At 40.2% G+C, this 14,004-nt stretch overlaps 3 protein-coding genes across 3 annotated transcripts; 2 read left to right on the top strand and 1 right to left on the bottom strand.

Moving 5' to 3' along the window:
• Nucleotides 1-1,141: 1,141 nt before the first annotated feature.
• LOC104432749 (uncharacterized protein Mb0911c) lies at nt 1,142-2,493 on the top strand. The gene is made up of 3 exons (XM_010045268.3): nt 1,142-1,376; nt 1,591-1,753; nt 2,112-2,493. Exons 1-3 carry the CDS (start codon nt 1,264-1,266, stop codon nt 2,247-2,249), a joined length of 414 nt encoding a protein of 137 aa, XP_010043570.2. The 5' UTR covers nt 1,142-1,263; the 3' UTR covers nt 2,250-2,493.
• Nucleotides 2,494-3,887: 1,394 nt separating this feature from the next.
• Nucleotides 3,888-4,894, top strand: LOC104432747 (CLAVATA3/ESR (CLE)-related protein 46). Its single transcript, XM_010045266.3, has 3 exons — nt 3,888-4,060; nt 4,315-4,385; nt 4,505-4,894. The coding sequence occupies exons 1-3, from the start codon at nt 3,928-3,930 to the stop codon at nt 4,580-4,582; spliced, it is 282 nt and encodes a 93-aa protein (XP_010043568.1). The 5' UTR covers nt 3,888-3,927; the 3' UTR covers nt 4,583-4,894.
• Nucleotides 4,895-5,125: 231 nt separating this feature from the next.
• Nucleotides 5,126-9,434, bottom strand: LOC104432748 (inner membrane protein PPF-1, chloroplastic). Its single transcript, XM_010045267.3, has 11 exons — nt 8,936-9,434; nt 8,321-8,431; nt 7,961-8,035; nt 7,815-7,875; nt 7,208-7,281; nt 6,976-7,080; nt 6,473-6,580; nt 6,286-6,389; nt 5,782-5,931; nt 5,584-5,707; nt 5,126-5,387 (listed from the first exon to the last, which is right to left on the bottom strand). Exons 1-11 carry the CDS (start codon nt 9,296-9,298, stop codon nt 5,280-5,282), a joined length of 1,383 nt encoding a protein of 460 aa, XP_010043569.2. The 5' UTR covers nt 9,299-9,434; the 3' UTR covers nt 5,126-5,279.
• Nucleotides 9,435-14,004: the final 4,570 nt, after the last annotated feature.

Here is a 14,004-nt window from a genome sequence, read left to right as displayed (position 1 = left end):
TTAAAATATTTTCGATTTACAAATTTGAAGAGAAAAATCACTCGAGTGAAACCAGAAATTTGCTTTGCTAAAAAAAAAAAAAAACCAGAAATTTGCACCAAATATGCTTGTTTTTGGGCTATGGGCTTACAAACATTAGACAATTTAACCACCAGCCATGGTAGCTCAATTGAGTAGGCTCTATGGATCCTTTGCGCTAGAGTGAGAAGTTCGAATCATTTGTATCACACTTGTCAAGTAAGTAAACCAAGGGGGCTGACGGAGTTATTTGGTGACATACCCAGTAGCATGGAGGTGGTGGTTTTCCCTATGTTGCCTCCAGGTTCTACCCGTCGCCATCGGCTTTCGGGGTTTCTTAAGTCACAAAAAAAAAAAAATCAGACAATTTAATTAACATCTTAATTTGAAGATATCAAATAGAATTTGATTTATGTTGTCACACTTCACATCAATGATATACCCAAAAAAAAAAAAAAAAAGATCAGTAGTGATTAAGATAAGATATTTAGTTACCATTTCATAAATCCAGAACTCGATAGACATATCTATTTAATGAATAAGGGCAAAAATGCAAAGTATTTATGAGAAATTAAACTGAAATTCAATAATATATTGGTGTTGCTTATAGAATTTGAAGAAGAAATTGCAAGGAATAGATAGAGACCGGTACAAACACTTCGATTCCCTTCTTTTTTACTTTTGGCTTGAAAACTATAATTATATCTATTCTAGACAAATGCAACCACAATCTTACTAAAATCACCATATTATAGATATAGTCATAAGATAATAAAAGTTAATATCGCATTGTAAAAGTTCTATACCTCCATAAAACTTATTGCAAGAGAGAATAATAATATTATGAATTGGGTCGCTAAAGCTCATCGTAATAAAATCTTACCCTCAAATTTTAGGTATTCTTAAGCTTTTCAACCAAATATATATCATCTCAAAATATTTCACTGGTTTAGGTCTATTTTTGTTCTTGCCGCCTAAGAAGAAGTTGCTATCAGTTAATGAACACGCAAGAAGTCCACGTGCCACTTTGCCAAGACACGTGTAGCAGCTCCCATGAATTCTTCCCTCAACCTCCATAACATCCCCCTGAATTCAAGGGACGACGGAAGACCGAACAAGGAGAGCTAATCTCGATCGATCCGAGAATCGGGCCCCGTTCGACACCACACTCAGCTCGTGATCAGTGAACAGAGCCGCCGCCGCCGCCGTCGTCGAAGAAAGAAAAAGGCAGAAGCAGAAGGGAACATGAATCCGGCACTCGCGTACGTGGTGGTGTACGTCAAGGACGTAGCCAAGTCGGTCGCTTTCTATGCTAAAGCCTTCGGCTACACCGTCCGTCGCATCGACGAGTCTCACCGGTCGGTGATCCGCGCGCTCTTCATGTTTGATGTCGATTCGTTCTTAGATGAATTTGTGCATTGCGAACGTATGTAATCCATGAAATTTCATGTTTGTCTTGCTCTTGAATTAGGATGTGGTGGAGGATAAGTCTGCCCCGCCCTTTTGGATTTGCCTAACTGGGTAATTCGAATGACAGCATTTCTTTGCTCAAACAACGTGTGATTGACGTAGGTGGGGAGAGCTAGAGAGTGGGCAGACCACGATAGCGTTCACGCCGCTGCACCAACGCGAGACCGATGATCTGACCGGGGTGGTCCAAAATCCCAAGTCCGGCCGCGATCGCCCCCCGGTCGAGGTTTGCTTTGCTTACAGAGATGTCGATGCCGCATACAAGGTTTTGATTGCTTTTCATTTGATTTTAGGAGCGATTCATTATCGATCTGAGAAACGAGATGACTACGCGCTACACTTTGTATTTTGAATGCGATAGGATTGTTACTAGTTAACTGAATGATATCATCCAGCTTAATCAGGAAATGTGGATCCTCGAACGTAGAAGTCTTCTTCTAAGCCTTGTGATTACTCCATGCTCTGATCTGAAAGTTTCTATGACTATTGAGGGTCGGCTTTTGCGTTCCTAACTTCTTCCATGTGAGCCATATAATAACTGATGAGCTAAGTCGAATTAAAAAATTTCTTGCTCTTCTTGCTCACCCTTTGTTGCCTTGAATGTATGCTTGTTGGATGAACAGAGGGCAGTGGAGAGCGGCGCCGAGCCAGTGAGCAAGCCGGAGGAGAAGGAATGGGGACAGAAAGTGGGGTACGTCCGGGACATCGACGGGATCGTGATCAGGATGGGGAGCTACGTTCAAGCGCCGAAACAAGACTAAAAACTTTCGATGAGATCTGCTCCGTCCTCCTTATAGTCTCTTTTCTACGTGTTTGTATGCTCCCATATTTTGAGGACATGGGACTGAGTCTACTTTTCTGAAAAAATAAGATGCCAAATGCCGATTTTCCGCAGTTCATTTCATGTATAAGAGCGCATGGGATGCGCGTAGATGCAGCTGCGCCTTTGGCCTCTGGTCTCGTTAGGTGAATCTGATTGTACTTTGGAGAAGTTTACAATGTGAAGAGAGCAGGATCGTGCATGCATGCGCACGTCGAGCTCGCATCACGACTAGACACTGAGCTAGCGTTCGAGCAAGGAGGAGGAGCAATGACTTGGTATCGACCTAATATCGACGTCAAAAGTAGGTTCCTTATTAAGGGGTGTGAAAGGGAAAGGTTTTGTTGATTGTTTTGATCTTGAGTATGATCGATCTTTTGAGCTGAGAATTCACGAGATTTGATCACTCTCTGCACACTGCGCAGCGCTTGATAATGCGTTCTGTATTTAGAGGAAAAGAGGTCCCTCCAAAAGGTTTTTGCATCGGTGATAATCATCATGTTTGGACCCCGCGGGGACACCGTGTATGATGCGATTAGCAGGAATTATTATACGGCCATGTAGGCACTGTCGTGGATGGGATTCGCCGAATTAAATGCTAATCATTGAGCCGAAACAAGTAGTGATCATTCCACGTTTGAATTTGGGGGGAGATCGTGTCTTGGTTCATGATGCGCACCGAACTGTAAGTCGTTTCCAATCCATTAACCTTGTTGAATAGCTTTTCATCTTTCTTTCTTTGTCTCTCTCCAGAGCGAAGACCTCTCGCTGACCAGCAACAGCATGGTGACAAAATATGATAAAGAGTAAACCCCGGGACGGGTAAGTACCCAAGGTTTCGTTGAGATGAAAGGTAAAAGGTGAAGTGCGTAGGATCTGAGTGGGCTTAAACTTCAAAAGAAATGATTTAGGCTATCCTCGCGCACTCATTCTCCTTTCAAGTTTCGACCTCATTAATGGGTCTCCTCTCGAGTTTCTGAGTTCCAATCATTAAATTTTTGGACATTAATCGAGTTTCTCGAGAGATTTTTGCCCGAGGATGTTGTTATGCTGGGAGCACTACTCGCGTTAGCATTCGGTCATTCGAATATTCACAGGAGAGTGGCGCTCATCCATTCAAACGTATTTTCAGAGCGCATGGAGGGAAAGTGAAGTACTGCACCATGTGTGGTCGTTTATGATGTTTGGTGCGGCACGAGGGAGGAGGGTGGCCACGCGGTCATCATTCTGTTAAGTAGCAGACAGAATACGACAGAACCTGACGAGAGCACTCAAGCAGAAAATAATAGAAAGTACCGGCGAGACACATATGATGGAAGTAATGATTAACGGAGGAATGATGACGGGGGAAGAAGTCAACGCGCAATGAAGTGCGAAGACCCCGATTTCAATTATCCCTTCTAAGCTTTTTATCAGAGAGCCCGGTAACTAAAAAGGCATAGGATTCCCCATTCGCTTTTTAACAGACATTCGCACAAGTTTTGTCAAGTTCGGCCATGATTACTGTATCACTGTGGACATGTCACATAGACATTGGCATGCCCGTGCCTGCTTCGAGATATATATATTAAGGCACTGAGTGTCAGTGAAAGAACTTAGTCTGTTCCCCCCTTGCGAAAATGTGCCGGGCCGCTCCGAGAATGAGAAGGCAGGTACAGGCAGTACCGGTACTTGTTCGTCTTCTCATTGCATGCCTCCTCTGGGCATTCTCTCTACGTTCTCCCACTGTGCAGGCTCAAGCGGTTGAATCAGGCAAGTCATTGCTCTTCGCTTTCATGAACTTATTCTGTTCTGATACATTTTCGGCATGTTAACCAATGAAGCTGCGCCGCAAGTCTTCTTCTCTCGTTTCAGTTCAGGATACATGCTATTATTTCATGCTACACTTGGGAAAAATGCTCTTAATCTAATTCATGTTACATCAAACATTTGGAGAAGGGAAATGCTCTTGATTAAATTATATGTTGATATCCTATATAAAAAAATTCACCACGTCATGCGTGCAGTTCGTCCAAAGGCAAGACCATCCCCAGTAGAGACCGCCCATTTGTACCCTGGAAACATGGGACCTATGTTGGTGAGTGCATGAACGTCCTTTGAACCTTCATTGGCCCATGCTCGAGGCACCCAAACAGTTTTCATTGCCTTTGGGCCTCTATTCTGTTATGCATTTCATTTCTGACTGCTGATGAACAGGGCAAAGAAAAGAAGACGCGAAAAACTCCATCGGGCCCCAATCCCACCGGAAACCATCGGCCCCCGACAAGACACTGAAACCATTGATGCGCTTCTACAGCACATGAATGGAACTACAACCGCAACTTAATAAGGATCGACTAGAGGGGAGAGCTTGGTATAGTCAGGTAGGTTAGGAGATCAGTACGGTCAGAGCCTTATGTTCTTGTACAGAAGTTGGATTAGATGGAACATCCATGTTCACACGATCTGCTATTAGCCATGAGATGCACTGTTAATGGAAGCAAGAAACATGAAAGCCCCAAAGACGTTTTGCTTTTGTGGACATTTATTTTCAGTTTAAATTATTGTTTATGAAAGTGAGAATTTCTTTGGGCATGCTCATCACAATGGCAGCTTCTCACTGACCTCAGAAATAAGTCAACAGGGTTCCCCAAAGAATTGAGTACATGGCACATTTAGTTCTGAACTCGCTCTCGGTATAGAAGTGCTGCTCAAGCATCTAGTTGTTGACCTCTTGTTGAAAACTCACATACAAAAGGAATGGATATGTCAATGTATACAGGCAATGCAATAGTGCAACACCATTCCGATGCATCATGGGATATGAGAGTCGGTGAGTCAAGCAAGTAGCTAACTTTTGTTGATGGCATTAATTCACGAGAAACGTGTAGGCACCAGTACAAAAAAAATGGCTATAATTTAGCTAAATACAACTTCCACAGATATACAAGGACTCACTGTAGACTACAAAAATATATTGAACAGTACAAAATCATACGGCACGTTTCCGCTTCGACCTTTTGCTTCTCCTCGGCCGATTAAGCTCTGGTGTCTGTTTGCTGCCAGTAGAAGCATAAGCTCCCTCCAAGACTTCATCCCCCTGCAAGAAACTCTGAATTAGCTCCTATATCTCCATAATAACCATAGAGCAGAAAGTGCATTTGCAAAGTGCACTCCTCCATGAACAGATTCATTATTAGGCCCTCTAATTTGCAATTTTGCCCCAACTAAATTTTTTTATAAAACTTCTCCAATCAGGAATTTGTTCAAACATGCATAGGTTTACATAGATTTACCTTGTCTGGAGAATCTTCATCTGAGCCATCTTCATCAGCATCTGACCCAGTCGCTACATCAATGTCTTCTGCCGGTAGTGCCTTGCTTAACTTCTTCTTTCCTTCTTCCTTCAATTGCCTAAACCTGCCAATTGCAATTCCTTTCCAGTGAGACATCTATAAAATAAGGTGGTAAAGCTAGTTGCACACAACAATGACCTTTCTCCTTGCCGTGCTGGCTGAGCAGCTGATCGTTTTGCACGCCCAGCTGTGATGATGCCACTTGCATTTTCAGTCACGACAGGCTTTGCCCCTCCTAATTTGCGTAACCACACTTGTTGTGCTGTACTCAGGACATTGTTTGTAAACCTAAAACCAGTAATGCATTCCGCACAGCTCAATAGACAGAATAATTCAAAGGAGAGGAAGTGCTACTGAAGAAATGGGAAGAAAAAGCTTCTTTTTTTAAAAAAATGTAAAATAATAACAAAGATAGGGACATACGAACACAAAGTATTTCTGGGAAAAAAAGTCCATCTGACAAAAAATGCAATATCTAGGGGATGCCATATAGCAAACTTTAACCTCAAGAAACTTGTTTTCTCTGCATGTAATCAATACAATTGGTAGAAAATCACTGGAAAGGCCAAAAGAAAAAAAGAGAAACAAGCATCCAAATCTCAAACAACTTGCATCAGATATATCAGTTGATAAGAAACCAACCAGTAGATTGATAATCCTGATGGGACGGACAAGGAGAAGTAACCAATCATCAGAGGAAGAAATTTGAAAACAAGTAGTGTGTTCTTTTGAGCTGGATCATCCGACTGCAAAGAAAAAGTCAATAAGATTCTAGTTGCTTAGGAAGTAAATAATTTAGAGAGAAGCAAGAAGAGACTCATTCTTTTACCTGAGGAGGTTTCATAAGCTCCATTGACACGAACTGAGAAACAACAAGAAGGACAGGTAAAACTAGGTATGCCACAGTGTCACTCCAACCCAATGGAGGATGACCATCCTGCACGTAAATTTTATCATCAAATTCCTTATATGGACAAGACAAGTCTGTCAAGTTAATTTTGACATCTCGATTCTAACTAATTCCATGTTAAAGAATGCTATAAGAGGAGAAGCTTCATGTCGGACTCCTACTAAAGTGAAAGAGTAGCATGGCATACAACTTAACTTGCATCTCAGTAAAGCCAGCTGAATTATGGTGGCTACTGTTGACAATGGCTTGCCTAGTTAAAATATGGTAGACAAACTTACACCAGCATAACTAGTATAATGTGTCAATATCCAGAGAAAGTGCATATATGACTAATGACTTTTCTATACATCAATCTATTGTATCTATAATAAAGGAATGACTACTAAACATAGAATAGGTGAAGCTCATAAAATTCTGGTTACCACAAATGGGAAGAGCCAAGAAATGCCAGATCCACTTTGTCGGGCAGCAATTGTAGTAGGTCCACCCAAAGAGGGGATCCAAAAGAAACCTTCTGTTAATAATCCCTAGAATTCAAAGCATTAAAATCTCACGATCAGAAAGTTGTGAATGATAAAAACAGCTATCACTGACATCTGATTGGATTTGTACAATAATTGACACGGATATAGAAAGGTTCTCCTATGTGGTTACCTCATTTGCCACATTAGAGAGAGCTTGATATAGACCAATCCAGACAGGTATGGTTGCTAGAGTTGGGAGGCATCCTGTAGATATAAAAAAAATGTAGAGGAATAAATGTACTAACCGCGTCAAATGCATTGTAAAATTAAGGAGCAAGGATAATGACACTAGTGACTATCACTGGAAGAAAGAAGAGAAAAAAGAAACCTACTTTGAAATGAACATATCAGTAGTCTACACAACAGAGACAGTGAAATGAACATTTCATGACAACTGTTCATACATGGACAGAGCAAAACACTGAAACCTGTGGTTCCCAACATGAGAATTGCTTTGCTTATCATTCATCAATTCTTAGGGTAAACGAGTGATGACATGCAGTAATGCTGTACAACCAGAATTATGTAACCACTGAAGCCAACACGATGTCTTTGGCATATAAAATGGCAACGTTTTTTTTCAGCATGTGCCTTGCAGGACAAGGTAGATTTGATATCTTCTCCCAATGTTAACATAGATGCACCAACTTAACATATGAGTATACGTATGTGAATAGGTGTGTGCATATTGCTCAATTGATCTGAAAGGGGAGAAAAGTTTCCTTGTCATTCCATACCTGCCAAAGGATTGACCCCAGCCTGCCTGTATAGTCGTGATGTCTCAAGTTGTATTCTTTCCTTAGGAGAACAACAATAAAAAAGATAAATAAGGAACCTAAAAGGGAAACTCTAATTGGATAAAGCCAAAAAGAATGCGCCTCACCTGATTCCCTGCATATCTTTGCTGTATAGCTTTGATCTTAGGTTGGAGATTTTGCATGGCCAAAGTAGATTCCACCTGGATGTCCACAGATAAAGCAAAATGCTATCATCATTTCTAGAAAGACTTGATGAAAAAACTATTTGACAACAATGTCAAGGAGACTCCTTTTCTTCACTAAGCTAAGAAACCGTTATTTCCAAAAGTCGGTCCAAAACATATAGTTAACAGTAACAAAAGGGAGAAGAGATACTAAACTCGATTACAGTCCATTCACATTGGACGTCCCATTTCAGTTAATTGATGAAATACGAGATCTCTGAGATCCAACATAGGTATTCCAAATTGACAGCAGGACTTTACCTGCTGCTTCGTCAAAGGCAAGGTGGCAATCTTTACAATTACAGTAAGCAATATAATTGCGAAGCCGTATGCGTAGGGGACATGCACCGCACTGAGTCCATCCTTCAACACCTGACAAAAAATAATAATAATGATAATAAATGAGAGGAATTTGTTTATCCCTGCCTGCTTTTCTAATTGACCATATCAAAAAGGACCAAACTATCCAATTTTCCGCGAGATACGATCATTCCTATACACATTTCCAGAGATATCCCTGCTTCTACACTTACTAAAGCACCGAAAAACCATATTTCAGTTTAATAACAGCAAAAGCTTGCGAAGAAGCAACTATCAGAGTACTGTAATGAATACGCTCCTCTTATGACAATGAAGCTGTTCACATCCACATCAAATCATTCCAAGTTAAAATGGCTACTGTAACCACAACTATTTCAGAGCACATGATATGTAGTTCATTTCCGCAACAGCTCAAGTTTGCCAAATATTCAAGCAAAACTCTCAAATCCAACATCCGTTAGACATGTTCTCGTGCTTTTGAAATTGAACGCATCAAAATTGAACTCTGCAACCGAATTCTCCTCAATCAACAACCGGCCCGACCATAAGCATTACCTTAAGAACGAATTCCATGCCATCGGATATGAACCCGAACCATCCTCCGCTCTTCTGCGCCGCCACGTCCGTCGAGCTGGGATCAGCTCCGGCGGCGGCCGAATCCGCCGCGGCGACCGCGGCGTCGGCGAGCGTGTAGAGCAAGCCCTCGGCGCGGCCGAGCGCGGAGCTCAGATCGAGAGGAGAGGAGTCGAAGGAGTGGACGGGAGGGATGTCGTGGAAGCTGAACTTCACTCTGTGGCGGCGGTGTGGGGGGCGAGCCGGCGGAGGTGAGGCGGCCCGCGGAGGAGGAGGCCGCCGGCGAGGGGGCGGCGGGAGGGGCGTGCCGAGGAACTGCGGGGATGAGATTAGGGTTCTCGCCATGGAGATTTGCGGAGGCGGAGAAGAGTCGAACTTCAGCTTCTCATCAGGAGGAGGAGGAGGAGGAGGAGGGAAGGAATGATGGAGAGGGAGGCAGTTACGTGTGTGGAGATGAGAGGCAGTGGAAGAGCGACGACGACGATGAGTTCAGGTCAGGATTCCTTTTCCGTTACGTATTTTTCTTTTTTTCCGGTATTATCCGCAGTTTCTTTCTTTTCTTTTTTCCCGTGTGATTCGATGGGGAAAAATTGGGATCGAGCCATTAGCGGCTGCGGGGGAAAATCGCTGGTCGCGTTTGGGCCAATCGATGAGCTCCTCCGCGCATATTCTTTTTCCCATTATAAGTTTTTTCCGCTTTCGGATATTTGGGAAACAAAAAAAAGGGAAACTCTGAGATCTGAGAAATTATGAGAAAATATCTATTTGTGTTGGTATTTTGGAGAGTTAAAATATTTGAGATATTTCGTATTGAATGAGACTTAAAATATTTGGGATGCTCTGAGAATTGAATTTAAGGAGAAGAGAAAATAAGTCAAAAGAAAGCGATAAGCTTGATGAAAATAGTCATTATGAGGCGAGTGTATATTAGTAGGCAAAGTGATTAAAAAGGAAAAATGACATAAGTAGTTCCTAAATATTGGATTAATGTACAATCTATCTTTGAATTTCAATCAAATATGAAATATAATTCATGAATTTTTGGCAAATGTCTAATCTAATACCTTCATTATATGAAAGTATTCGATGTTATTTTTCTATCAATTCAAATTAATGGATAATATTAAATATTTTCATAGATTGTATGGAACAAATAAAAATCCAAAGACATCCTTACACGTTGAACTAAAATTTATGGACCATGTTAAATAAATCAAAAGTTGAAGAATGACATTGCACATTGAATCAAAGATTATGGACTGTTTGTGTCATTTTCCCTAGTAAAAAAGGAAAATTGTCCATTGGTCATTAGGTGGGTTATTAGAATTTCTTTTGTCATTTGTTCTAATATATATTAACGAGAAGCCAATTATTCAACTTCTCGTGAAACAACAAAAAGTCCTTTTTAATGTTTAAAAGCTTTGATAAAATTAACACAATTCAAAATGGATTTAATTGTCCACATATGTAGGTTTTATGATCATGTAAAGTGCTTGATGTTAAATAGAATCTAAATTCAAGACTTAATGAGGGTAATTGGACTTTTTTTGTGAGTTAATGTCACTAAAAAGGGAAAAAGCCGGAAATCTCAGCTACGAGAAATTCAAAACAACTTAGCCATCTTAAAAATAAAAGGATTCTTCTTAACTATGTAGTTTAATAATCTTCGCTTGTCTATCTTTCAAAACACAAAAATGGTGTTCCAAGAGAAAAGCTTAGAAATCTATCACGTTTTGGCACATATCAAAGGGTGATTCGTATTACACACATATATACACACATATATATATATGGAATGGAGCATCAACGTTCCACAAGGGCTTTTGGGTTTTTCCTCTTTCTCATTTTATTTTTCCTTTCAATTTAATTAACGATAATTTTATTTTATTTTTCTATACTGCTTTGAGTTAAGATAAAATCTATGTTTTCCATGATTTTGCATTTTTTTTGTGTTTCTCTTTGTTTGCTTTTCTTTTTTAATTAATTAAATTCAATTTTACCTTGTTCTATTTCTTCAATTTAACCGTTGAAGCTACCGCTGTGCTTTGTTATTTTGTATTTCCTAATTAACCTACTCATATGGGTTTTATGATTATCATTTTATAATTTTTTTAAAATTTTTCAACTGCTCGATTAATTTTGCAATAACTATTCAAGTTCCAAAACAATCCTTGTATAATTCTCGTATCTTATTTTACAAAAGTATTGCTTGGATGTGATTGAGGAGTGCCTTTACATTTACGCTTTTTTCGTTATTTATCTTCCTCGTGTTTTCTTTGATTTTTCAAATTTTCCCTTTTCTTTGATTTTTCTCCGTTGTGCAAGTGTTTTCTTACTCTACATTTATTGATGGACGAACCAAAATAATTCTATTTATCATCATCTTCTAAAAAATATTATTGTTTCTGTCAATTTTTTTTTTTAAATAATTTAGATTTGAAAGTAGGATTTTTAATAGGTCCATTACTGGTGTGAAAGATAGTTACGCACTCGCTGATGGATGCGGTTTGCATGTGGACCTAAATTAATTATAAAGCTAACTCCAAGCATAACTATCACTTTTTCCTCGTGTTTTTTTTTCTTCCCAACATGGTTGTTTGAATTTGTTTGATCTTCGGGCGACATGACATTCCATAATGCGCCAGATCTAGCTTCTTCAAATACAGATAAAGTAAATAAACGTCTTGCCTATGTTATTCTGAAAATTTCATGAAGTTTCGCAGCACCACACTGCCCATTTCGTACAAGAATATATTGTCCAGTCCATTACGCCTTTAACCACTAGTTTGGCCCAAAAAACAACGTCAAGAAATTGCTGCACGTTGTACCTTACATTCTTCTTTTCTTGGCTGTAACATCACATAACCAATAATCTCGTACTTCTCTAGCCTTATTCACCAAACAATCTAAGCCCTTTACGTACTCAATCACTTACACAAGTTTGGCCCAAAAAACAACGTTAAGAAATTGCTGCACGTTGTACCTTACATTCTTCTTTTCTTGACTGTAATATCACATAACAAATAATCTCGTACTTCTCTGGCCTTATTCACCAAACAAACTAAGCCCTTTACGTAATCAATCACTTACACAAGTTAGCATTTACTTGTGAAGACAAACGGTGCTTTTAGGATACCGATGCTCGGAAGTCTACAGATGAACGTATATCCCTCGAATTTCACGAAGATTCAGAACTTTGAATTGACGAATAGAGAATTGCGCCCAATGCCATTCTTACTCCTCAGCAATCTGGCGCCCTTTGTCTCTGCGTGCTACGTACTTACTCAACTCAACGGATCGCCAATCACACAAGCATGTCGAAAACCTGCATTGCGCTTGCACTTGCACTTGCACTTGCGCTTGCACTTGTACCGAAACATTGCGAATAAAGTAAACAAAGACACGCAGATAACGACTGAGAAGTCCATCTCTACATTCGCACCCGAGGCAGTATGTCCATGTTGAAGAAGATGATATATTCGTACAGAAGATTCAACAATGCTGAAGTTCCTGTTACAGCGAGCTTGAAGCACACAGAAAACACAGAAAATAGGAAAGTATAGATGTAGAGATTGAGATCGATCAATGAACAACTCTGTATATATTCTTCTGTACTTGATCTCAATGTACATCAAGATCTTTACATCAATGGAAGAAAACTCTCTGTATTCTTATCAGTCTCTCTCTCTCTCTAGCTTATTTGATAACTGGAAGAAAGAATTCTTCACAAAACTGACTTCTCTTCTTACTTCTCTCTTTCTCATTACGAAGCTTTATATGGAAAGGGAAGACTTAACGAAGCAACTAACTTCTGTTTTTACTTTATAACTAACCACCGACTTCATGTATCTCCATAGGAATAATACGAATCCGCATCCACGATCCTTGTTTATCTTCTTTGACTTTTTTTCCATCGTTGATCATCATCTTCATTACTTTGATCTTAGCCATCCGTTTACTGATTTTCTTCTTGTTTTATCAGCCTTAGCGGGAGCGAGGATCCTCTGTTTTAATATGAGCAACGTTTCGGCGGCCGTCTGCATACCACCAGCACCATCTTTATCTTCTTTACGGTGATATATATTCCTAACATTCCCCCTCAAATTGGGAGTAGATGGAACACCAAGTCCCAATTTGGTGCGAGTTGGCAATGTGTAAAGTGTGAGAGGGATTTGGTGAAAATGTCGGCAATTTGGGAATTGCTAGAGACATACCGAACGGTGAGTGATCCTGCGAAACTTTTTCTCTAACAAAGTGAAAATCAATTTCAATATGCTTTGTTCGAGCATGTAATATAGGATTAGCAAGGTGAGAGCTATAGCTGATTTATTGTCACAAAAAGAGATGTGTAGGGAAGGGAAGAGCGCAGCCGATGTCTCGTAAGACAAAGCTGATCCAAGTGAGTTCCGAAGTGGAAGCAAGTGCACGGTACTCGGCTTACGCCAGAGGACCCGCGACGGTGGATTGCTTCTTGGCTCCCCAAGAGATGAGATTGGAACCAATGTAAGTACAAAATCCTGTAGTGGACCTTCGTGTTTACACACCCCGCCCAATGTCTGCATCCGAAAAACCATATAAATGCGGGGAACTCGTGAGTGAATGAATAAGCCAAGATTGATGGTGCCTTTGATGTATCCGAGTACCCTTTTAAGTCGAGCAAGATCTCGCCACGGTTGGTGTCCGTAATTTCGACATAATAGGTTGGTAGCATAGGCTATGTCGGACGAGTTAAAGTTAGATATTGAAGAGCACCTACCAAGCTACGATATTCGATAGGATTGGTCGAGCAATAGAGTCTTGTTGCATAATGACTGTTTTTAAGGACGGAGTGGCAATTGGTTTACTTTCAGACATGTATGCTCGAGTAAGAAGATCACTGGCATATTTTGTTTGGCATAGAAACAAATGATCCGAATTTTGTTTGACTTCGATACCAAGGAAATAATGCAAAGGTCCAAGATCTTTCATGTGAAATTTGAGACTAAGAGACTGAATAAGAGTAGACAGCATTTGAGAAGAACTACCGGTTAAAACAATGTCATCGACATATA

The sequence above is a fragment of the Eucalyptus grandis genome, chromosome 2, assembly GCF_016545825.1.
Source record: "Eucalyptus grandis isolate ANBG69807.140 chromosome 2, ASM1654582v1, whole genome shotgun sequence".
NCBI classification, from domain to species: Eukaryota; Viridiplantae; Streptophyta; class Magnoliopsida; order Myrtales; family Myrtaceae; genus Eucalyptus; species Eucalyptus grandis.
Note: the sequence above shows the minus strand (reverse complement) of the source record. Positions and strands in the feature narration are given on the sequence as shown.